At 42.0% G+C, this 27,078-nt stretch overlaps 1 protein-coding gene across 1 annotated transcript; it reads right to left on the bottom strand.

Moving 5' to 3' along the window:
- Positions 1-451: 451 nt before the first annotated feature.
- bcl2b (BCL2 apoptosis regulator b) lies at positions 452-26,672 on the bottom strand. The gene is made up of 2 exons (XM_039815258.1): positions 25,599-26,672; positions 452-4,980 (listed from the first exon to the last, which is right to left on the bottom strand). Exons 1-2 carry the CDS (start codon positions 26,145-26,147, stop codon positions 4,843-4,845), a joined length of 687 nt encoding a protein of 228 aa, XP_039671192.1. The 5' UTR covers positions 26,148-26,672; the 3' UTR covers positions 452-4,842.
- Positions 26,673-27,078: the final 406 nt, after the last annotated feature.

Genomic DNA, 27,078 nt, shown 5'->3' with positions numbered 1-27,078 from the left:
GTAAGAGAGAGAGACTGTTGATCAGACAAAAACAAGATATGTGGCGATGTCAGTTATATTTTATTTTATTTACTTTTTATAGACCAAGCAATTAATTGTGAAAATAATGGTTGCAGCTCTATACATTTACAGTACTTAAAATAATTTTTTTTTTTTTATGTACTTACACAATGTTTTAATCAGGCTAATGTGTGTGTTTTAAGATTATTTTGGGGGCATTTTAGGCCTTTATTTATATTGGACATCTTAGACTTGAAAGGGGAGAGAGAGGGGGAATGACATGCAGCAAAGGGCCGCAGGGCGGAGTCGAACCTGCGCCCGTTGCAGTAAGTAAACCTCTATATATGGGCACCTTCTGTACCAGGTGAGCTACCCAGGTGCCCTAATGTGAATTCAATAAATAAATCTTTGTCTCTCTGATGGCCAAACACACAATGACCCAGCCTCTTCAACACGTACAACTGTTCTTTAATGATGGACGACAGTAAATAACAGTGTTGCAATAGTTTCCTAATTTTCATATCAGCAAAAACCCTGAAAAAGCAACACCACAAAACAAATTATTACAAAGCAGTGTTGTGGTATGTGCAGCACTACAGTAACCTTCAGTACTATCACTTAGTATTCAAACAAATAGTTTAACATTACTTTTTAAAGCTTTGAACAAATGGTCTGTATGGGTTATCACAGACATGATTTGAAGTTGGAAGTTACACCACGTCTTCTTTCCTTCTGATTACCATATTCTGTGAGATTCAGATGCTTTTCTTTCATTAGACATTTCTAAGAAGACTATCACTAACCACAGACGGCTTGAACAGTCATCACCGAAGCTGTAAGCAGTTGAGCCTTCCGCCTGGAGCCTTTTTCTCTTCATGGCATGGTGCCCTGAGGATATTTTAGAGCAGGGATAGGCAACCATGTGCCAGAGAGTGCTGAGAAAAGGCTGGTTTTTATTTCAGCTGAATGCTGCAGCAGCTGATGGTTCATTCTCCATATTTGAAGATGATCTGCTCAGTGAAATCAGCTGTCATTTCCTGTAGATGAGGTAGAAATGTGCAGACTCTTGGCACTGTGATTGCCTGATGTTTTAAACCCTGCTGGATTGTTTGTGAAGCAGCCACAAGGTGACACTGCAGCACACATTTCAGGCAGGACTTCAAGGCTTAAAAAAAATCTGCTTCTACAGTTGGTGTAATAAGTAACTCTTTCTCATTGAATATTTGCATTCCAATGAGAGATGAATGATTTGCGAGGGGTGCTTTTTTTGATCTCTTTTTAAGGAAATTGCTAGATTTCAGAAGGAAGTTTTTAATGCAGCAAAGGCTGCCTCTAAATGAGGCAAAGGTGCCGTGAGTGGATCTGATGGACTTCCAAATGAGGGGTATAACTGGACCAGACTTACTCCAGACAATCTGCTTTGATCTCCCAATCTCCCCTGTGATATCCAGTGCTGGGGAAGCCTCCTCTACACCGTGTAGCCCTAAAGCAGAAGAGGCAGGAGGGCTTCACTCACCGCCCCCCCCTCCCCCTTTCCTCTTCTTACTGCCCATCTCTTTCTTTACACACACACACACACATTCACCATCCACACTCACACTGGACTCTCTTTTGAAAGTCTCTGGCTTGATTTAACATTCCTCTTCAGAGCGTGTCCTGCATTTTATATGCATGGCGAGTGAGGGAGCGAGAGGAGGTTTTGCGTGGGGCTCCAGCCCAAATGAACTTTCCTGTTGGTCTCCTCAGGGATGTATGTGTGCGCACACACACACACACACACACACACACACACCACTTTCTTTCACTCCCTTCATTTTACCATACCCACTCAACTCTTTCAACATTAGTTTTACTACATCATGCTTTTCACAAATTCCACCGAGCAGCAAGAGTGCCGTGGCCTTTGAAGACAAGTGTGATCAGAACAGTAAAAAAAAAAAAAACTAGCCTCAGGGCATTTTGGGTTTTTGCACTCATGTTTAACAGCACATGGAGCAGAAGAGGGAGGCTGACAAGTGCAGTGTTTGGGGACAGCTTTGATGTCTGATGGGGTGCTGCTGCTGTGCTTTCACAGTCCTTCACAAGGACGCTCACGTTGACACAACCAAGATTACATATACAATTCACAGCTGTGAATAGATCACAGATCATCAAAACAGCACTGTTGATACACTGCTCTTCACTGACAATTTCTCTTATTTTCTTTCTGTCTTGCGGATATGCACGGAGACAAAGCTGAGAATCGATAAAAACATTTTTTTTTAAAGCAGACGCAACGTGAACTTGGACTGCAGCTGCTTGAGAAATCTGGTTTATTAGGAACAATATGATCCCACTAGCTTATTGTGGATATAGCAGTAAACAACAGAAACACAATTCACTTTTTTAAGTGCTACAGGTTTGTGATTATAGACATGAAACAGTAGCAACCATGGCGTCTACATTCATATATTATGCACAGAGAATATAAAATTACAGTATATTGCGGTTGAACTGTTCCTACTCCTGCTCATAAATAGCCTTCTGATTCTCTCTTACACACACATCACTAGGAATATCACACGACTGTGAGTTGCTGTAATGAGAGTGGGACAACTGAGACAAGGTTTAACTCTGGCAGGTCAACATTTTACAGATAAGCACTGAGTCATCATTGGAGCACAAAGCTGACAAAAGTTAAGCTGATATAGTACAGTAACACTAGACAAACCCAGAGAGATCATAAAACCTCACTGAATAGACTCAGTGAAGTGAAGCAACGTGTATCCTCCTTAAGCTACTTTTTTTGTTTGTTTTTTTAAATTAAAGATTAATACAAGTTAACTTTGGTTTCCAGCTCTCAAGAACTATACTGTAAATCTGTGGCAGTTTAAGCTGTTAATTAAAAGTTAAATCGACAGTATAGCAGCCTTAAGCCAATAGTAATACAACACAGAAATTCACTTTTTTTTTTTTTTAAAACATCTTTCTCATTATAATAGCAGCCAGGAAAAAAATGTAGTTACAGTGTGATTCAATAGAACAGAAAAAAGGTGAAAACAATTTATTTTTCATCAAAGTAGCTACTGTTAAAAAAAATCTGTGATCTGGTACCTCTCAATAAATAGAAAAATGCAACTCCTTTGCTGTTATTCGTTATCTTCTACCCTATTCTGTTATAAATATGGTTACACATATTTCTCGTGTGAAGACAGTATCTTTCATCCATGCAATAAAGAAGTTGAAGATTTGTAATGACAAAAAAAAATCACTTTTCCATAACCAAGTAAAGTTGTGCAGGCTACAACAAAATCTTTTGAAGCCTGTGAGCATTTCCAAATTTTCTGTCAGACTGTAACACAAGACAAACATCAATAAAACAAATCAATGACTGAACGCATTTGCAGACCGGAGAGAGGGGACATCTCAGGTTCCAGCACACGGGACCCACTGGCTTTAGTCCTAAACTGAAACCCTGCTGCCGTGGTATTCCACTCAGTCATCTGTGGCCAAGCGAGATTTTCTCAGTCCACATCAACAAGCGTCTTTGTCAGAGTGGATTCTAGAAGTACCAGGTCACTGTGGGGCCTCAGCAGCTGGAGGACACATGTTGACAGGGTCAGCTCTGAGACCTGGGTGAGCCCAAACAATCTGACAACGAATGGACTGAGTTAAGAGTAAGAAAGCTGGTAGAAACAGTGGTAGAAAATAGAAAACAAAACTGTTTTTAAGGGTTGCTTGGTGCTAATCAGTGAACAGTGATGGTGCTTTTAAAGTAGAGTCATTTTAGCAGATGGGTGGTCTCGTTCACATCGCTTTGCTTGAGGAATGCACATTTCAAATCCTGTCCATTCATGCTTCCTTTTTAAGATGCTTCTACCTTACTGTTTTGTGCTGCGCGTGACATTTTTCTCAGTATATTCATCATCATATGAGTTTTATGCAACAACAGACTTCTTCTGCATGCTTTTCAGTCCTTCAAAAAATTCTCCATTCTCCTCTTTTTTTTCTGTGGTAAAACCACACAATTTGGGGTTTGGCATGCTGCAAAAATTAAAACCAACATCAAAATCTCAATCGAGGAGCTTTCGAACTCTGCAAAAGAAATATCAGCAGACCTCAGTCTTCCGCTGGCCCTTCCTCTACATATTAAGGACCATGGAGAGTATAATGGTGCAGTGTGTTCAAAGTTCACTGGAGCTGTCTAAGGAGTGAAAGCAGTAGACACAAACCGTGCCGTTTCCATTATACATTCTGAGCAGCTGTTCTGTGGAGGAAGTCCTTTGAAGGACGGCTGCAGGGGGGGGGGGGGCAACACAGTTCAAAACGGGGTTCTTCACCCTAACAAGCAGGGGCAGGGCTGCGGCCGCTTCCTCTCCGGTTTGGAGCATCGTTGTCCCTGCACCCCCATCACCAAGGCCTCCAAAGAGAGATCCTGCATGAGCTCTGACACATGCAACAACATCTACACAAACACTCAACATTCATGCTATAACTAGTACAGAAGCAGGCAGAACAAAAAAAAATAAAAAATGCATGCCACTGATGCCACCTCATTTCTCAGTTGTAGGCTACTCAGCAGATTAGTGTGATTACATCTAAGTTGCCTCTTTTCAAGACATCCTTTGCTCTGTATAGGCTGTGCATCTGGTTGCTTCAGTTGTTTTGATTTGTGTCTGTTTTGACATGTAGGGGCGAGGAAGAGGGAGATTTCTGAGAGAGGGCTTTGAAGAGAGCCAGATTCAAAAGAGTCTGAAGGTTGTCTCTGAGGGGTCAGGGGCGTCTATAAAAAGGAATAAGAAGAGGCACAAGGAGAAGAAGGAGGAGAAGGAATAAAGTCAAGCTGGTAGAACGAGGGCTCTTTCACTTCTGTGTCAGGTATGCTCCGAAGGTGAGGCTAGCTGCCCCGAGTGCAGCTAGACCAAAGACCGTCTTAATGGAGGGCCAGGAGCAGCTGAAGAGGGAGTCCCTCTGTCTGTCATACAGCTCCACAAAGGCAGCCTGGGAGAGAGACAGGAAGAGAAAGACAGACAGTTAATTGGGCTGTCAAAGAATGGGTTTACCTATGTGTACTTTCTTGCGTCAGCTGGTTATTTGATGGGTTGGAGTCTACAAGAAAACACCATAAAAGATAAGGCTGACATCCCATTTGTCCCTACTGAAGACGTTAATCTTTAAAAACAGGTCACAAATATAGAACGTTTATTAAAAAAAAAGGCTTGTAATTTGCTAAAACAGCTAGGCATTGTAGTATTTAACATACTTTACTCCAACAGAAGTAAATAGTGCATTTGTTGGGGACTGTTTTTCAGCTGCGGATTAATACATGTTGAGTGCTCTGTGTGGGACTGACTCAAAGGAACATGTCACCTAGTGCAGCAGTGTGGCTCATTGATCTATTGAAATAGTTTTTGAACAACAATGAAGCTCTACGGCACAGAGGAATACACTTCATCAGGCTTTGATTACACAGCCAACTTGGTAGTAGGATCACTTCATTTTGGGTTTTGGTCTTTTTATGGGATTTGTTGACACAAAAAAAATTATAGAATAATTATGATAATTATAATCATTGTAAGGATTGGTTCACCAAACAACATATTTATTTCACTTTCCACTGGTGGTATCTAGCTATATAGATAGTTTTACTTTAATTTCACCAGATTCTAAGATATCCACCTTTGAGATTTTCATGGGGGTGAAAGGTTATGTTAAAATAATTTAAAAACAACATTTCTTTTCAACAACAGTACCCCGGTTACTCTTACAGAATCCACAGAACACTGTTGGACTATTTTTGTGGTAATTTAATTTAATAAATGTAAGGCAGCAGATATCTTAGGGGCAGATAGCTCAAAATCTGCATGATGATCCTTAATCCTAAAATTTAAATCCCTTGGCCACCATCAAATATGGGAACTAGTGTTATTACAGCCATGCTGCAAGCAGATCCATTCATTTTTATTGGGCACACACACACTCACACACACACCCACACACACACACACACACACACACACACACACACACACACACACACACACACACACACACACACACACACACACACACATACACACACACACACTCAGACGCACAACCTCAGACGCTCTTCATGCAGACAGACACAACCCAACCAGAAACACATTTAACAAACACGGAAATCACCAAAAAGAGCCAATTTGTAACTGCACGTCAACAGATTTAGGCGTTTTCTTTTTTAGCATGTTGACGAGCACTTGCAGCCCTCACGCATAAATATATTAATGTTACACAGAGGCTCTGCTTTCTGCTGCTAACTGCTTTTTTTTTTTTTTTTTTAAAGGCGTGTTGCAAATTAAGAATTTGTGAGTGGATGTCAGGTCCATGGAGCAAATGCCACGGCTGTGTGTCTTCGACTAGGAAATACAGACATCTGCTCATAAGCAATGACAGCAGGAACAGCTGGACAGGAAGTGCTAAGGATGGTGCTAAGCTCCTCGCTCTCCCACACATGCACAAGTAGATTATCTTGAACCTGACTAGAACAGTGTTTTAGAGCGGTTTAAGAGAGGATATAACGTTTCCTATTGAATATCAACTCTTTTGTTATGAAGCTAACCACATTAGTAGCAGTGTTGGTAAGCTGTACATTTGAGCCCCTTTGATGCCTCTGATTTTAGCTGTAACTTGACCTATCTGTGAACAATGGTGAATTGTTAAGTTTAATTCAGTACAACATTACTGTGTCAGTTCCCGTGGGAATCTATCAGCATGCTATTTTAATCTGCCTTGATTTAACTCAATTTACCTACAGTAATTATATTTTGTGTAATTCTAACTGGAATACACACGTTTTATTCGACCTTGATCTAGAAGCAAAACTGGGTCATTATACTCTTTTTCTGTCACATTTTAAAATACAGTTTCCTTTTTATCAAACATAAGCCCACACAGGACTAAAAAAAGGAGACATCCATTCTGAAGTGCTGTGGGGAGACAAAAGTATTTCCTGTTTCCCTCTCCTCCCTTCCCATCCTGTGGCATTCCTGAAGCTGGGGGCCAGTCTGTGACACAGAGGAAGAAGGATCAGCAGTTTCTTTCCACTTAAGGCCCTCTAGTGTCAAAACACACTGTGCTCTTAAGTCAGCCGACGTGATCTTAAACCACAAGTCTTTTTCCTTTGTTGGAGGTGAGCGTTTTTAATTATCCACGGCTAAAAACAAGACTCTACAGCCTTGCTAGCAGCCCTGGGAGACTGAACTCTGTGCGCTGTGCATTAAGCTAAATGATAACATCAGCATGCTAACATGCTCACAATGGCAACGCTAACATGCTTATTCTAGGCAGGTATGATGTTTACTATTTTCACCCTCCCAGTCTACCATGCTCGATGGTGTTTTAAGCCCCTAACGTCGACTTCAAGGCAGCGATGCGACTGTCGACTTCAAGGCACCTAACCCTAACCCGGCCTAATCCTAGTGCCTTCCAGGCAGCACTGCCTGGAAAACGACAATGGGGGCTTAAAACACGAAACACCGTTTAGCATATTAGCATGCTATCATGTGCTAAGTTGAACTAAACAGAAAGTAACCTACAGCTGAGGCTGATGGTGATATTATTAGTTTTGTAGGGTCACCAAAGCTATTACAGTTCCTACTGAGGGGGACATGAATGTCTGAACTAAATTTCATGGGAATTCATTCAATAGTTGCTGAGATATTTCACTCAAAACCACAAATGTTAGCCTCCCCCTTGCACTAAAAGCCAGGGGTATTAGGATTCATCCTCTGCGAACCATGAATGTCTGTAGGCTAAATTTGTGCTCATGCATCTATGCATGTTGAGATACTTCACAGGATAAATGAAAACTTTGCCCTGCTTTTTTCAGTGAGCTAAAAATTGGAATAAAAAAAAGCAATCTGACGGCTTTTTTTTTTTGAGAACTGTGAACAAGCCTTGTTTTTCAGTGATGATACCCTTCCTCCCTCCACTCCAGGATTCAGGTATTAATTAGAGAACAAGCTCTTCAGTCAGACCTCCAGCTGAGGGGAATGGGTTAGCTGGCAAAAACACTGCCTCCGTCTTTTTTTTCCTACTCCAGAAAAATATCAGAAACACAGACCAGCCACCTTCTCCAGTAGCAAGTGCATGTGACCACTAGCGGGGCTAGACAAAATGGCAAACTCATGATGTGTGTCCTCAATATGTCCCAGACTGGCGGCATAGATTATCTTCTATTTAAGTCTGAAACAAAAGCGGGCCAATTACGGTAAGAGGTTCGTAAGAGCGGTGATTGATGTTTAAAAGAATCCTACAAGGACATTGGCGGTAATAACTCCAGACTGACCCAGGGGAGAGCTGGGAAGAGATAGAGGAGGGAGGGAGGGAGGGAGGGTGTCAGGTGGATATCATGAGACTGAGGCATGCTCCTGGAACTTTTTCACCCACACGTTAGCAAGCAGTGCTGCCCAAACCATGTGAGTAGTAGGAAAAACAAACCTTGGTACTCTCTTTTTTTCCCCTGCTTCCTCTCCCTCTTTTTCATTCTGTGTTGACTGTCATTTTGAACAATCTAAACCTTTGAAGAAAATAATAATAAGCAGCTGGCAAAGGAGGACACCGAAAGTTTGCAGGGACAGGAAAGGACAAAACATCTGCATTCATCACATCAACAAAAGACTGTATAATCCTCAAGAAGTTATCTCACTGCCCTGCAGCAAACCATCTGCCACCGACAGCAGGTGGGCATCTGGGAAATAAAGTCCAGGCTTTAGTTCTCCACAGTATTCATTTTTTGGATCAATGGCTTTATAAAGGTCACAGCCGCCCTACAGAAGCCAAGAATCCAATGGGAAAATGCCTAGCCAGGTTTACACACTCCCTTTCCTTCGCTTTTACTGCACACAATGAATCCCTGAGAGACACATAGAGTAAGGGAGTAAGACTTGAGAGGATCCCATACTCAGCCATCGGGTGGCAACTTACTGCCTGAGTGTCATGGTTACCCTGGCTGGAAGCTTCACACATGATTTGCTTTTCCCACCAGCAGGAGAGAGCCTGTCCTCAACCTCGGATTTGTTTTTCACATGATTTAGACCTCTGGGTGTCTTTCTCGTGAACACAAAGAGATTATACACTGTTGTCTTTCTCTGATGGCCTTATGCTATCTTAAAGGTAACAGGAAATGCCAGCTGCTTTGGGTATCCCCCTGCTTTTGGGAATGATCACTCGACTTGTGTGGAAGATAATGAGTCATCTTGTGCGCTTGGCTAGCTCCGTCGAAAACCCCAAGCAGCACTTTGCCATAACAGAAAAATGATTAGGCAGTCATCTCTGTTTTGGGACGTTTCTGTGGGTAATTGCTGGCAGAATGAGACTGAGAGAAAGGGATGTGGGTGAAAGTTCAACTTGTATTTAAAGGGCCTGTTGTGGCTTCGCTGCTATATCCACCTCTGAACCGAGCTTCTCCCCACGCTCTGTTTATTTCCTAAGCATTCACATAGTAACGTACTTATAAAATTGCATATGCTGCTGCCGCTGCGGCCCCTCTTTGATTTTTCTAATGAGCTTCTTGCAGACTTCTCTGCAGCTAATTAAAGTCAAACAAAACTCCCATTTCAGGAGCCAAGGGAGAGTAATGGGAGATAGAAAAAAAGTGTAAGGAAGGCATTAGTGTCCTTTGTAATTGATCTGCTTTGATCCAAATATACACTAATATCTCTCTTTTTCATGTGTTATTATTTTATGTATGAATGCATACACAGATTAAAAAAAGAAGAAAAAAAACTCGGCAGGCACAATAGGTGACAGGACAGCAACCTGTCTTCTGGCAGCAAGGTCAGGTTCCATCAAGTCTCTGGAGTGTCATCCATCGACTGGCCCCGGCAAAAATGAGATGACGGAGGAGTTTTTTTGCAATACTCATTACCCAGTGAATCCCCCTGTGTCAGCACTGCCAAACAGCTTGGAGCTGAGGACGCTGAGCCCTTCACTAAACTGTGACAATACTGCAATACTTGGAAACAGCAACCTCGCAGCCAAGTGATGATGGCAAACTGGGTGGAAAGCTGTACAAATCTGTCACTACACAAACTTAGTGGATCAGACTTACAAAACAATATTTGCTTGAGTAGCCTCCTTGATTATAAAACATAGAGCTCAAACGATTAGTCTATTAATCTATTAGTCTATGGTTAGACATTCACTTTCTGGCAGAAAGTTAGATGAAACAGGCACTTAACTATACAATTATAACAATTTGAGCCTTGACATTGACTGTGACAATTCCCCCTTCCGATCACATCGCAGCCTGTTTTGCAGCACTCTCGCTCAATACTGGACCAATTTCAAAAATTGTTGTTCCCATTATCACATTATTACCAAAAACATGGGAAAACAGCGTCCAGGATGAAAAATTCTGATGTTTCCCCCTTTAAAATGCCAGACAAAGTGGAAACTATGGCGTTATATCAGCCTGTGATAAAAAAGAGAGCAGAAGGTAAATCCTGACTTGAAACAAAAGAAATGGGAAACCCTTTTAATTAGCTTTCGCGTTGAGTGTCATTTGAAGACTCAGGTTTCATACTTGGCAATGTACTCAATTGGACTCAACCGTAGAGGGAGAAACTATTTTGACGTTGGATGCTACCCTAAAGGCTCATAAATATTCAAATGTATGTCAGTGGCAGCAGCAGCAGCAGCAGCACAGCAGCAGCAGTATTATTGTGTGTTTACAAAACAGCACGCTCTCCTGTGGGAGTGAGCCTGCTCTACTGGAACATGAAACGTGATCGCCAGTAAATCACCCACAGTCCTCATGACACTCTGCGTTTTTTATTGTCTCCATTATTCATTGTAAAACCAGCTAGATAAATGAGTACTGTAACTTTACACATGAGACTTTGGTTTCTTTAGAGATGAATAACGCTTCGGTAAACTTGGTTTTCATCCCATCAAGGCAGGAGGAGGAGGAGGAGGTGGAGGAAAGGCACTGGAGTTAAACCGTCCAATTTGTGCAGAAGCATCTAGTTTTTTGGAGTGCAGACAGATTTTGAATTGCCAAACATTTCTGATCTATTTACTTAACCTTGACTGAGCAGTTCTATGAGCCTTACAGGCCCTTTATTCTTCTTGAGCCCATTGATTTTCATTGAACAGCTTTGATCCAACATGAAATAAAGAAGTGGGTGACCTTGCAAGCTCAGAGAGGTGAGGGCGAGTGGATGGATACAGAACGTGTTTGCTCTCCTGTAACTTGCGTTCCTCCTGCGCTCCTGGTTTATCTGCACTGCTGCACACCTTACTGAAGCTCAGAGTGTATCATTTGCAATCAGTCTCTTGCAGAACAAAGAAACATCAAAGCAAAGAGAGACAATCCTTTTCTCTCACAATAAATCAGACCACCTCTGCAGCTAAATCAATATATTTCTTTCATTCTTTAAAACAAGCCAGAGCTGTGATTTTGACATTGGAACCATTTTCAACATGAACAATTAATCCAAAATCCTTCAAAGTGGCCAAAACTGGACACAATGGCTTCCTCAAATAGATACAATGAAGCTAAAAGGGGATGTCTGCCTTATGTGAGGATGTCTGCCCTGAGCCCATCTGGCCCCTCAGCGGAAGAGGAAGTGACATTAGTCGAAGCCGCAAGACTTCTGTGCTGCTATAAATATAAAATATATTCATCTGAGCTCCTGAGTCAGGGCTGCTCAAATCTCACAACTCACATCTCCGCTGCTTTGCCCATTTAAAAGGCCACTGATGATGCGCAAGAGCAAAGGAGAGAGTGGAAAATGGCCGCTGAGTCATCATCCACACTTGTGGAGGCTGGTGTGTTTGTAGTGCATTAAACCTGGTTAGAGTGGCTTTCCAGTAAAGACAGGATGTCTGCCACTTGGATGTCTAATAGCTCTGTGTTTACTCCAAGGAAGCCTTGCACAGTACGTTGGCTGTTCCAGTGACATGTTTGTGGCTTCAAAAATGTAAGCGTGTGAAAGCCAAAAAACTGTGGTGCTCTTTCTGAGAGAATTGTGTAAAATGCCACCTCCAATTTTGCACTCAAGAATGCAAGAGCACTTGTGTAAAGAGCCACTTGGTAAATTATCTGTGGCATTTAAAAAAACGCAGAAGCACTCAGCGGACAATAAAGCAATGACATTCTCCACATTCACTGCAGTTTGGGGTTAATGATTAAACAAAGAGTTCAAACTTTCACATTTCAAACTGCTCTATCAGCTTTAAATCAGCTTTGGAATGCTGCATACAGGAACCAGAGTATGTCTTATTTTTGGCAAAACAAGGGAGCGTGGGAGCTCCCAATACCCAAGCCGCTGTGCCTGATTGGTCCGGATAGAAACCTCTGATAGAGACCGTGGGAACCAGCAGATTCCCAGGTGGCCTGTTGCTTCTCCTGTGACAAACAGAGCCCATGGGAGAAGCTCATTTCCTGTGACAGGGGCGGCACGCTGCTTCGAGCCTTAAAAGTCATATCCACTGACCCCTTAAGACCTCGCGACCACACAACCACAAATGCAGTGGGGCTGAAAATAGACTGACTGATCTGAGCCAGAAACGACTACTGTATATGGTGTAATGAATGGGGATGTGTGGGAACACCATCTGCAGTATGCTCCGTGTGCAGCCCGTGTGTTGGCTGATTGTTCTGAACTTGCCCAAGAAATTAAGTCATTTGGTTTTCTTGAAATGGTGCATTCAGCTTTTCCATTGTTGTGGTTTTCTTGTGCTTGCATCAAAGATCCCTTATGTAACAAAATGACACAATCCGGATTTTTACAAAGTTGCTTTGTGACTGAGTAAGTCTTTGAAAAAGAACTTGACAGTTCACTTAGTGTTAAGTCACCTCCTGTGCCAGATGCTGCTGGGATGACATCACTGTCTGGTTTTAGACTATGGCTTCTCTATGGTAGAGCCAAGTATGGTTAAATCACAGACTCTGTTCGGGTAACTAGGGAAAGACTAGAGGCAAGCCAAACATGTAGTCATGCTAATACCATGGAGAAAGGGAGGGGGAGCAGCAGTGCAGAGCCACAGTTGGTTAGACACTGTAACTAAGAGATTTGTATTTGTTTTGAACCATTAACTGACTCCTAAGTCTTAGCTCCAAGTCTAAGAAAAAGCAAACTGTAACAAATGGGCACGTTTTATGTTCACAAAAAGCAGGAATGTTTTTTTCCTTTGATGAAATCCTAAGTTACCTCTGTAATTTAGGAAGGAGTGCCAAACAAATCGAGGGTAATATCGTCTAATAGAGAATTAAACATGTTGGCGAAGGAGAAAGTATTGGAACATCAAAGCTAGACGCCCAGTTCCTCTCACAGTCTCCTCTTTCATACAGGAGACGTCTTGTAAAATCGGGCTGCTAAATGAAAGCGTGTCAGTTTTGGCAACAAGATATTGGAGCGGTTTACGTGATTGGAGTACACAGGGCCAGGTTTCAGGTTCAGGTAGTGCTCTCTGTGTACCCATGTAAATGAGAGAGGCCACAGTCTGGGACAGGGCACGCTGTGAGCGGAGCAGAGCAGTTTGAGGATCTCAGATGTCCGATAATGTCAGAGAAAACAATCATCTGTTTGAAGCGCAGCTCCCTCAGGAACACCTTTGAAGTGAGGAGAAGAGGAGCCGAACCACAATGAAAACTTCCCACAAAGTCAAAGTGAAGAGATCTGCTGCCAGTGATGGGAAGTAATCGTGTACCTTCACTCAAGTACTGTATTTAAGCACAAAGATATTCTACTCCACTACATTTATCGAACAGCTGTCATTTTCACAGATTAATAGTTGTGAGTAAAGTTGTTAGCAGTTCCAAACCCCCCCCCCCCCAAACTTCTCAGATGGATTCATTTAAATACTGTTCGACTTAATTTAGTCATTTGGAGGGGCCCGACCCCTAGTTTGGGAACTGTTAGCCAAAACTACCGTGCTGTAAATAAAATAGCTAAAACTAGCTCTACTTTCACCAGCTACAACAGTAAAACGCTACTTAATCAAGTGATGCATCAGTATTAAAGTTATAATCTCGAAGATTTTCATTAAAATAAATGTCTGTTATGTCACTATCCATTGCCAAATGAGGCAACACAATGGTGCCTAAGCCTATGGCCCACTGATAAAAATGTGCAGTATTACCAAAGATTATAAACTGGGTGAACGTGGCAACATTACCGGGAAAAATCACAATATGTTTTCAAGATTTTGAAGGCAGGACCTTTACTTTTAATAGAGTATTCGTACAGTGTTTTACTGGTTCACTTTAGTAAAAGTCTACAGATCCAAATACTTCTTCCCCCACTGTCTACTGCTGTCATATTTGCATCAGGAAATAAAAAGAGAAGGTATCATGTTGGAAGACAAAGCCAACCTCAATATGGGAAAGAAATCAGCTTTCTGAAATTGTGCAATGCGTGACAAAACTTCTCTGTCCTGCATGGGGCATGAGGTCATTCTGAAACAAGAGGGGAAGCAATCATTTTGGTTGCACAATTTAACTACCGGCTGAGAAATCAAAATATATATCCATAGCCTATGATATGTTGAACTGTCAGCTGTGTTAAAAGCAATGTCAAAATGAGAAAATGTTTTCCTCCCTCATTTCGCTTTTCAGGCTGGGAATACTGGGGAACAGTTCAATGACCTCTCTCAGGCAACCAGCTGATTTTCATCCGGGGGAAAGGAATGAGTGGAATGCATTGATGTGTGGAAACAAACAACTGCACTGTGTGTGCCCGAGAGGCCTGATATGAGAAGGAATGAACCTTGAGATAACCAGATTGACTGCAAGAAACACAGCTACACTTTTATTATGTAATAAAATAACTATATTTAAATCCTTTTCAGAGATAGATGAAAGTAATTAACGCCTATTCAAGCAGCTAAGAGCCGGGGTGGACAGTACTTATATTCCTGGTCTTAAACATGAGTTCAATGTGACAATGTAACTTAGAGACAGCTATGTTGAGCGGCATGCTTTCAAAACGGCCGATTGTTTGAACTATCTGGAGCAGGCTGGCTCACTCAGAGCGGTGTGACCTTCCCTGTCTTGTATGCAGAGACCAAAGGGAAACAAGCACAGCCTACCTGATGAATGATAATGAGTTGCCTATTGTGACATTGAAGGTCTGGTAGGAAAATTTGTGCGGAAGCTAACAAGGCACACTTCAGTGTCATATTAGAGGTTTTTTTGTGGCATTTTCTCTGGAATAATCCATGGAAATTGGCATTAGTGTTATTCAGTGACAGGCTGAGCCTTGATGTGCAGTGAATATTAGAATATACTGCTTCAAACAGAGACTCTAAATTATACATGACAAAAATGCATACATACTGTATATTGAGCTGTGGCTGTTAAAAAAAAATTTATTTAATTTTGTTGTATGTAATGCCCATATGGGTGTTTTATGACAACATTCCTCTACTTTTTAAGTCAGCAGATGGATCAGCTGAGAATCAGATGATTGTTGAGTCAGATGACTTTAACAGGCAACTTAATCCAAGTTTGCTCTATTAATTTCCTACGGAGTGAGCTAATCTACTCTTACTTCTCCAACTCTCTTCTAACGGCACACACTCCAATTAAATCAAAGTATGTTGCTCCATTAGCTCCATTTTGCTTTGGTCTTTCAACCCTGGTGGCCTGATTGCAATTTGCCAACCATCCATACTTTTTTACAGCAATTACCTCAGCAGTCTCGACCTGGCTGCAGCACATGTGGCAGTAAGAAGAAATGCACTGCCTGTTTATAGCTTTATAAGCCTCCTCTACTTGCTTGCCCTTCCATCTCTCCTCTTCCTCCTCCTCCCTGTCAGCCTCCCCTCCTGATCAAAGACACATTGTGAAGTCCAGTCATTTCATCTGGGAATATTTTTAAACTCACTTTGCAGGAATGTAGACTGTAGATTATTTCAAATCTGGAATTTTCAATTTTTTTACATACAGTATAGTTCTTTAAACAAGAGAAAATGCATACTTATTGAGCTCTTTATTCTTTCTTTCTTTTTTCTTTTTTACAGCTTTTTCACCACCAGGAGCCACAAATGTTAAAGATAAATGAAGCACTTTATAGGTCAATTTGCAGTTGATTAAACTTCTGGTGGTTAGATTTACCAACATGAGGCTCGTCTAGACATGTCGCAGTTAATATCTTCTATGTCGCCGGACATTACTGAATCCAGGCATCACAAAATATTTGCTCTGACATAAGTCACAATGACAGCTTTATTTGTTATTTAGTTTTAGATGCAGATATTGTTATGTTTACTTTTTTTTCTGTATGAGTCATGAAATATTTTTAATATCGTCTGATTTAATGTTGTTTTGAACCCCAGGAAGACGAGCTGGTCATCTAGGCGGCAGCTAATGGTGATCCTCATAATAAATACAGCATCCTTAGAACATACACAGGCATAAAGCACAACTGTATTGTCAAAAGAAATACCAAAAATACCTAAGAAGAAAAGGAATCACTGTCGGTTCTCCTGTTTTTAATTCTCCCTGTTTTCTTTGAAGTTTCTGTCATTATTTGAAGTTGTAATGACAGCCCAACAACCAATTAAAGGCAGCACAGCTTCAGAGAAGACCCAGTGAAATTGATGTAATATAATGCAGTGGCAATACTGGGTAAGCCCCTGCCGGCGATCCCTGTCAGAAGTAGCATGCAGTAGTAGTCCTCTGAAAACAGCAGGGGTTATCTGTGACAGCGCAGCAACTAAATGTCTGTTCACTGCAGCATGCTGACATCATTCCGTTGTAGGTTAGGGAGGATAAGAGTTTGTGATGGCAAAGAGTTTCATGAACACTGATCGCTGCCCTGAAACACTAGGTAGCAGCAGCAACGTTCCCTTGGAAAAGCTTTTATCTTCCAAACGTCAGGTGTGAATCGTTTTCTCTGCACCTCAAACCTAATCAGTTGCTATCAAAGGTGACTGCAAACAGGGGGGTGCTGTGTGAGCTTTACCAGAAGTGAGAGCTCTCAGTTGCGCACACACACACACACACACACACACACACACCGGCTGAAAGACGTCAGCATAAAAGTGTTAAAACATCTCGCCAAGGTCTTTCCACAGCATGAATTTTTATAAATCAACTTTATTTATAATCTGACATTTACAGCTACTGGTTCACTGTGTTGTCACATTGAGTCTTTGCACAGAGATACCAACACAAACCATCGGAAATGCTCAATCAATACCACACAGCCTAGTCAAAGTGATACCTGGCTGACCTCACTCAGTGTCCACTAAAACAGATCACATTTCCTGCCCTGCTGCCAAAAGTCACATTGGGGAACGGGTGCAGAGAAATATTTACCCCAGACCTCCATGGATGAGGCAGAGAAATCTATTTACCATTATCTGCCTGTTTTTTTTTTTAGGAAGGCATCTCAGCATTTCAGAGAAGAGCCAATAATAGCGGGCTGTTTGTTAATGGCCAGTGCTGTGGCTAGTTGCACCAGGAAATCCCAGCGGACATGGTAGTGGGGTGTGCATGTGTGTCTGTGTGTGTGTTGAGGCTGAATGGCACGGCTAACAGGAAGCTAGGCACCCTGGGGCCATCTGCTCCCTGCCATGGCTCACATGTCACTGTGACAACACAGCATTATTGATTCACACTACCACATCCGCTTCTGTGTGTTCACGCTGATGTGGCACAGTATGTGTGTGTATGCATTTGCGTGTGAGTGTGTACACAGCCATTTTGTGGACAGCAAATAATTGATTTGCACCAGTACATCCGCTTCTGTGTTTGCCTGCTTGTCTGCATATATAAACTCTTTAAACATTAAATGGTCAATTCACCTGAATCACAAAAAAACATTTTCCTATTTAATCCTGTTGGAATCTGGCCATGCAGATCGTTCATTTTTATAAGGTTTTAAAGCTGCAACAGTCTTTATTTTTATATTAACAATTGATCAGATGACTGTGGAATGTGAAAGGTGTCGCTCGTAGGGATAATAATTGAAAAGAGAATCATCACAACACTGCAGGTTCTCTCAGCTCTTCAGGGCATTTTAGCCTTTTTCGGCTTCTTGTTTGGTTTTACAAGCTGCAACTTTATTGTTTTGGTTCCCTCTCACCACTACCATCTGTGTCATTTTCAGCTACAGCATACAGCGGTTTTGTTCGGTTTATGTTTTTGTGTGTGTAAAAAAGCTCTATGTATGCAACCTGTCTAGCATCAAACAGCAGACAAAGTTAGCAACGGACATAGCATTTAGCAGCTAAAGAGACAGGTATTTCCCTCAGGAGTTGGTGGAGACCAAAACAGAACTAAATGAATGCTACTACATGTCTACTAAAGTGTGTAAATAGCGAATAGGTGATAGTTTGTAAATTTTGCATTTACAGCTATTTTCATTTCCCCGAAAGTGGCCACAACATTGGTAATTATTACAATCTTTGCTGCTGAGTCTTTTGACACAACCCCAATACAATGGAAGTGTATGGAAATGTATTTATCGTCAGCATAAAAAACCCACAAGAAACAATATTGCAGGTACTGGAGGTTCCACAAACTTAGAGTACAAGATTTATGTTTTATATTGGGAGTGAAAGTATATACTTTCAACCATGGGGGGTAAGTAAGAAAATGTTGTTTTGGGGATTTGACTGAACTGTCCCTATAACAACTTTTTAGGTTATGTTAGGCATGCAACAGGGTCGGTCTTTGTGAACAAGGAAGTAATTTAGGTAACACTCCCAGCTGCATTTCAATCAGTAGTGGCTATTGTTGCTCTAGAAATTAATTGAGGAGATCAAATCTCTTTTGCAAACCCTTTTGGGGGTTTGTCCCAAAAATATCTACAGTAGCTAGACAATGGGAGGAACCGTTTAACCTTGCCCTATATTGATATGCTGCACAGCTTCCAAGAGTGTGCCCAGTGGCAAAGTCAACTAGCGTCTCAGTAGGCTTCTCATTATCCAGCTCCCAACATGACAGAAAAGGTGGAAACTCTTTTATCTGCCATCTCAAATGGTTCATTAGGACCTTTTTTACCATGCAGATTGGCAGACGACTTTGTGATGTGAATGCGACGATAGCACAGAAGCAAACAGGGCATTTATGTGTAACATGACAATTAAAGGACCACACAGGAGCAGTGGTGGTAACGCTTCTATATTTAGAGGCCTCTCACATGTCCCTGCATTTTTCAGGAATCTGAAACGTTACCTGACACTGAAAGCCAGGTCTCTGGGTATTAGTGTGTTGTTTATGAAGGGATTAGACACGTGTGTGTGTGTGTGTGTGTGTGTGTGTGTGTGTGTGTGTGTGTGTGTGTGTGTGTGTGTGTGTGTGTGTGTGTGTGTGTAATTGAGTATGTCTATGGTGGGGTAAGAGACAGATAGAGGGAGAAAGAGGATGAGAAAAAGAAGAGGTGATATCTCGACTGGAGTGCAGACAGCCTTTGGGGTTCTACTTGAAGGACATCCATTTAGTGTCCGAGTTTATCTGCTCCATGTATTATTCATCAGTGTGTGTTCTGACTGGGATAATAGTGCTTTTTAAACAGCTCAGGCACGTGTCCCTCATGAAACAGGAAAACAGCAGGTTTAGGTGATTATTGATTTCTTTTTAAACAATATAGTTGAAACAAAATCATCTGGCTGAATTCACAAACACCAATCTGTAGGCTCACCTGGCCCCAGAGGCCCACATAAAGATAATTTGCAAAATTAACACACAAGTCCACCACAAATGTCAGCACGCAAACCGCCTACAGTGGTTCCTGAATGAAGAATGCTCAGCTGACATGATTTTCAACAAACAACAAAATCGCCCACACCCTTCACCGGCCACTCCGGAAAGAAACACCCAGGTCGTCTCCATTATTTATTCACAGTCGCTGCTCTCCAGCAGACATTCCTCCGCCTCTCCCGAGGAGGTCCAGAAATAAGCACACAGGACGGGGTGGAGGGTGTCTGGGGAGAGAAGAGGTCGTGGAAATAGGCACAGCACTCACAAAGCACCAGAATTATATTCCAGGAACAGTTAAAACACAACTGTATTTCTGTGATTTCCATTCACAACAAAGGTGCCCATTTCTGGCGGGTTCATGAAATGCTCGGAATGTGTGGAACGGTAAAGATGGCGTAAACATAACATAAAAGTAAGGAGTGTCATGTCAAGCTCAAAAGTGATCATTAAACGATGTATGACCATACGTTCCAGTCAACCGTATCATAAAAATCCTTTGTTTGGGTGAATTTTAGTTTGAAAGAGACAGCATGTCTTCATGATAACAGATTTTCTATAATTAAGACTGACAGCATGTCTACAGTTTGAGGATCGACTGATTTTATTGTCAGAAAAATAAAAGAATTGCAGTTGAAATTTTGAATAAATAGCTGAATTATTCATTGCATGGTACCCAGCTGCAAATACAATCTTATGTTTGTTGTTCTATGTACTGAAAGGCAAGGCAGACACTGTAAAAAAATATACTTGGCCACAAAAAGGTCTATTAAAAAAAATTGTGAACACTGTCATGGAAACAACAAGTGTAGTTAAGATGAAAAGTAATTGACGTCATTATTAATACCTAACAGTTGATCGCAAGTTTAATATAGGTCGTGATTCAGATACAAGTGATTTCAGAGTGAAGACTGACCAAAGGAGTCACATGACTGTCACTCAAAAAGCACCACTTAAACTACAAATAAAGGTTTAATAAATCTTTCCAAAGTATCCCACACACAGGACTGAATATTTGGAACAAGGGTCTTTGTGCTTTGATAGCAGAGAGACTTGATATCTCTCCAGGTCTGTCCCTGAAAGAAAGTATTCATGTCAGACTAATTCAGAGAGTTAGAGCCCAGAGCTGCCTGCGTCTGTAGGAAATGTATCTGAGATTACAGTTGCCGGGCTGATGGGTGTAAACACAGTGGCAGATGGCGAGCCACCGAGGTCTGCGCAGCAAAAGGGGTACAGTATGGGGGGAAATCTTGGCTTGCTTCTTGCCACACTGAGCTCTTTTGTGGTGTACAGTATCCACTACAGAGCTGAGAGTCCACATCAAAATATAACACTGTTGTCCAAATCTCCAAATCTCTTTAGTTGCAGAGATTTTTCGCTTCTCCAGAAGTGAAATTATGTTGTTATTTTTCTGTTCTGAAATAATGTGTGGGAGGGAAAAACCATAAATGCTATTTGCATGAGTAATTGTTCATGCCTCGGTCTGATTGCTAGAAACAAGTAAGTGGAGTTCAATCCACGCTCTAATTTTGTGAGGCCAGACTGATAAACAACTACAAATTAACAGACAATAGGAAACAACTGGCTGAGAAGAGAAGATTTCTGGCTCAGAATGGATGCATCAATCATGAATTGTAGAGCTGATTACATTATAAAAGCATGTCTCCTCAAACACTGCTTTCATTTTTGTTTTTTTATTGTACTGACTTTTGTTTAACCGATTGAAGTTGCATCTAGGAGACACAAATTGGATGTAAGTGAGATCTCATCAGGATTTTTTCTGCTTTCCTGTGTGAGAGGCTGCATGTGCTCCTTTGTGAGTGAGTTTATTTGGGTTTTTCCCCTCTCCTCTACTCTACTCTGCCGACATGTCACCTATATGGAGATTAATGACTTCCTTGCTGTCCCAGATCCACTCAGCCTCAACAAGAGAGGAGTGGGGCGCAGCCAGATGCCCGCAACACCGTAGCAACATGCAGGTCCCACACGTCGACTAGCAGATTGTGATCAGGGAATCCCCCACTGGAAGGACCCAACCCAAGCCAACTACATTGTCTCACACACACACACACACACACACACACACACACACACACACACACACACACACACACAAAAATACACACATACACACATACACACATACACACATACACACATACACACACACACACACACACACACACACACACACACACACACACACACACACACACACACACACACACACACACACACCACCTGGAAGGAATGCATCATTCCTCAGACACCTGATCCTGCTTCAAAAAAGCTTTTAGGTGATTTAACTTTGTCTCCACTACTACATGAAAAGAAGACATGACCACAGCCATGCTAGCTCTACAGGGCTAAATGCTAATGTCAAGCATGCTAACATGCTCACAAGGACAATGTTAACATGCTGATGCTTAGCAGGTATGTTAGCCTTCTTAGTGTAACGTGTAAGCATGCTAACATTTGCAGCAGCAGTAAAACCAACGTACACCTGACGCTGCACATTGACCATAAAATCTTGACCTGAAGATGGCACTAGATTAAGTAGTTTAAATACAGACCATAAAAGGTCATACATCATTTCATGGCAATCCATCTAATAGTTGTTGAGATATATTTCAGTTTGGACCAAAGAAATTCATTTCTCAACATCATATCTGGAGCTGTTCTCACTTAGCCTTCCAAAGTTGTGAAACCGCTGTTTTTCTCTCGGAGGACATTTTGGCATTTCGCTCCGTACCGCCCCCACAGCCAGTCAAATATCTGAGGTCCAGCATGTAATTTCAGAAGTGGGACGCCGTCTGTCACTTTGTTCAATCACTTGGTATTTACTGAGAGGAACTGTAAATAAACACAGGTGAACCACATGTGGGTACAGCCTAAATGCAATCGTGCCTTGATGAGTGCAATTTCTGCCACCACAAAGGATGAATTTATACAGGTGGAGAAAACTGAGTGTTGAGGACAATGAAAGGACAGTGTTTAACATCCCGGAGTGTGGTAAGTAATCAGTGCAGAGTGGGAGCTATTTCACCCTTAGCTGGGTTCTTGCAAATACAGTAACTGCATTGTTATGTCTAAAGGGCAGATAGTTTTGTTTAACTAAAGGTGTATTTGACTTACCGGTGATGCCTAGACTCAACAATGATTAGTGGGCACTCCTATTTTGGGCTCAGATTGTCTCAAAAACAACAGGAAAGAGAGGGTGAGCTGATAGAAAGCTGTTTCCACACCACTCTCACATGTCAGAAATGTCAGTAATAGGTTGATTAGCCACTAACATTGTGTTAAGGGTGGTGGAAAACACAAGACTCACCTCTAGCATACAATAACACAATTGACAATGTTAGGGACTATAAACACAACCTGTCTAAACGCACATATAACTATGTTTATTCCATGTCTTCATTGTTAGGTCAAAGCTGTGTCACACCAATTGAGAAAAACAATACACTTGTTGTAGTCTGTACCCTTAAAGAGCCAAAAGCACCATCCCCTGGCAGTGAGTGGATGAAATTAACAAATTATTTTTGACCCGTATGTATCCTCGAAAATGTGTGGCACTAAAATCCTTATCTGATACGATAAGAAAAAATTCTGATAAGAAATCTCAACAACTAGGGGTGTGGATGCATAACAATCGGAACAAAGTCAACAAACCTTTAGTTGCAAAAGAGTCCCAGACTCTTCACTATATAAGAGTAGCTACAAACAACATGGGAGAACAACCGTTTTTGCACATGCTGTAGCGCTGGGCAATATGGAGAAAATCAAATATCACAATATTTTTGACCAAATACCTCGATATCGATACTGCAATGATATTGTAGTGTTGACTATTGGTGCTTTCACAAAATATTTACACAATGAGATTTGTGATAAATAATCATCAGTAATGTGGATATAATGACTAAGTGGGTAAAGGCAAATAATAGAACAGTTACAACAGTCTGGTAAGTTCAGAAAATGATATAACTTTACTGTAATGCAGCCTTTGAAACCAGGAAAAGACAACACTTATGCCATATTATGATATCCAAAATCGAAGACGATATCTATTCTCATATCACGATATCGATATAATATCGATATATTGCCCAGCACTGTGCTGAATGATAATGTTTCAAACACAAGTCAGTAAAAAAAGGAGAAGTTGAATTTCACAAACCCAATCTAGAGCACAGACAAAGCTCTGTGTCTGTGCCAGTGTCAGTTATTAAATGTCAGGTAATAACTGAAACGCACACACAGCTCAGGAAATCCCCCATCTGACAGGCATTCAAATAATAATATATATCAACACCAGTGTCTGTTAGATTCCTATCTGTCAATGCTCAATCACAAAACATTACAGGTATAAACTCACAAGCTCCAATGCTAGTATATTCTGTAATAAATTGATTTAGAGACAAACTAATTTGGATATAGTTTCCTCAATGCTGAGAGCAGAAATCCACCAAAATGACCCAAAGTGGAAACATGCGCTTTCAAATAATCCTGAATAATCCCTTGGATTAAAAGACTGTACTCTCTGTCTCTCTAGTTGATTCAGAGCAGCAGAGATACAGTCATCTCCACCCAGCTGGAAAACACAGACTATGATGACCTACATTATTGTACAGTGGGCACAGGCTCCAGAGACCTCGAGCAAGCGTCTCGGCAACATGCGCCGGCTTCAAGGCACAGGTCTAAAAAAGCAGACAAAAGAGTTCCAACCTAGATGCACAGGGGACTGTATGTTAAACCCAGTGGCTGCAGATTAATGCTGTGTTCCTGGAGGGCCCTCCCTCCATTGCCTGCCTTTGATATGTGGCACAACCTGCCACCTCCAGGGGTAAGGCAGACTCAAGGGGAATGTTAAATGGTCCTTCCCTTTGAGATGAAATGTTCAATATGAATCATTGATGACCCCCTCCCCAATTCTGATACCTTCTGGCCAAGATAACCAAGCAGCACAAATATTATGCTCTCATTAAGAGCACCTCTGCTAATTAGAGGCTAATTCATGGGAGATTGGTTTAATAGTTGTTAAAGAGCACATACGATGAGGCTGCTGTGCTCTTTGCTGGCTGCAGAAAAGGTGAATTGTGGATTTGATATCGCACACTTTTTCTTTTTAGATTCAACTCTCTTTCTATACATGTGTGTAGGCAGGTAATGGTGGAGTGTAGATGCCTCTCCTCATTAGTACCTGAAGTTTGTGTGTCATTTAGATGAGATGTACAGAAAATGGCCCTGATAGCTGAGCCTTGTCCAGTCATGCCCAGAGGCCTAAACACATTAATTCAATAGTTTTCTGTTTGCTGACATCTGTATGGCCACCTCCCTCCTGCTACAACCATGACCAACACATCACACCACAGCCTGCACCAGAGCACTTTACAGCATAAAGCTTTATATACAGGTACAAGTTGGAAATGTTATAAAGTTCTATTTACTGTGATGCATTAAATAATGTTTTCGTAAGCTTCAATTCTCCCTGGAACGCACTGTGCTATCCCTTCTGCTCCATGACAGCTGTGGCTGCAACTGGCTCTACTGTGACAGGGCGGGATTCATGTAGAGCGTCGGGAGGTGTGACAGAGCACGCGGACTCATTGGTCAAATACGTTTAACAGCCATCATCAACATCCAATCAGAGCAGCTCATAAGTTAGGCCGTCCATGTCTATCCTTCGCTCTGTCGTGCGTAATGGGCACATCTAGAGAAATAGATGTGTATTAATCTACAGCTGTAGTTTCGATATTGTGCTCTATTAAGTCAAATCAGAATGTTCGTTCTGATCTCAATTAAACATGTATACAGTAGGTGAATTTATTGTTTGATACATCTTAAACCAGAGCAAAAGTGGACCTTTGCGCCCCCGTGGCACACAACTGCAAAGCGCTCAACTACACTGAATCAGACCTACCCATCCTCCGTTATCTTGTATCCAGCTGTTTAGAGGTCCATTTAGATACTCCGTCATCCACTCGGCGATGTTGTCCACCTGCGATGTCATCTCCTCTTTGGCGGCGCACTCCACGCACACCGTGCCCCCGAACTCGAAGAAAGCGATTATCCGGCCCCAGTTCACCCCGTCCCGGAACAGTTCGTCGATCACCTCGGCGAATCTCCGTTGCGCCGTGGTGGAGGTGAGATACAGCTGCCGCGACATCTCCGTGAAGTCCGGCTGGTATAGTCTCTCAAGTTCGTCTCCAGCCTCGCGGAGAACTCTGTGGATGGCGGCGGTCGGGTCAGACTGGGGGAGCCGTTTGCAGAGGTGAGGGATGCTCTCGCTGTCAGGCCCAGTGCTGGCTTCACGGCACCGGCGAACCAAAGTCGGTGGAGGGACAACTATTGACCCATTATTAGCAGCATCTTCATCCCGGACATCATCAAACCCAAACACGTAGCCCCGTTTGGAGAGTTTATGGCAGATATACTTTTCCACAATGTTGCGATTACACTCGTTCGCCATTCCGGCTTAATTTGGCACTTTGTATAGAAAGAGGTTGTCCTAAATTAAATACATCGTGATCGAATTTGTGCACTGTACAATGCACAGCACAGGCGTATCCAAAACTCAATTACATTCAAATAAGAGCAATGCAACGAGTAATCCCACACAGGGAGCAAATGCTTCGCGAGTTGAAGAAAATCCCTTAATCAAAACTGCGTTTCAAACGTTTCAAAAGTAAAAATAATACTGAGTCCGTGTCAGTAGCTGTCTTCATTTCCCGAATCCTTAGATGGACGTTGGCGACCTTCTCTTTGCATTGAAATCCAATATGCGGAAGAGGTTGTCCTGTGCACAACACCCAGACGTGAATGTGTTGCGAAAAAAAACATGAATGAGGGCCAAAGTTGTACGCGCCTGAAGGGGCTTTAAACGCCGCCAACTATTTTAGCAGCGTTTACGCACAACCACGCGCGGGACTGTGAGCCAGACAAGGTCGGACTGAGCCCTCTTCCACGATTGCTCCTAATATCCTCTTCAGTAGGCTAGCTCCCTGCCCACCGCCAGCGCTGTTGGTGAGGTATTCCTGACGTCAGCTGCGCTCGGAGACTCCAAGTGCACACGAAGAACTGCACTAAAAATCATCCAGAGCCCTAATTCTCGTGATTGCATGTTTACACCATAAAACATGAAACTGAAATCTACACAACTTCACCCAGGACAAAAATATAAACAGATAATATAAACAGATATCCTTCATTAGGTTGCTTACCAAAACATGTGCAAGAAAAGCTCTTAGAGGATCCCATTAGATTTAAGAGGAGCACAGGACCATGGCATTCTGCTAAGGGGCCACTTTGATGTGGTCCAGCCACCCCCTTGTGGATGGAGATCCAACCTTGCTCTACAATACTGATGTACCTGTATACAATTTACCAGTGTTCTTTTGAGT

This window comes from Perca fluviatilis, chromosome 11, assembly GCF_010015445.1.
Source record: "Perca fluviatilis chromosome 11, GENO_Pfluv_1.0, whole genome shotgun sequence".
NCBI classification, from domain to species: domain Eukaryota; kingdom Metazoa; phylum Chordata; class Actinopteri; order Perciformes; family Percidae; genus Perca; species Perca fluviatilis.
This window is presented reverse-complemented; position numbering and strand designations above follow the sequence as displayed.

Bases quoted from the DNA above. Each gene is read 5' to 3' on its own strand.
- bcl2b (XM_039815258.1), bottom strand. From the start codon at position 26,147: ATGGCGAACGAGTGTAATCGCAACATTGTGGAAAAGTATATCTGCCAT. The intron at 4,981-25,598 runs GTAGGTCTGATT...TCTCTCTCCCAG, and splicing joins TACAAGATAACGGAGGATGG to GCTGCCTTTGTGGAGCTGTA.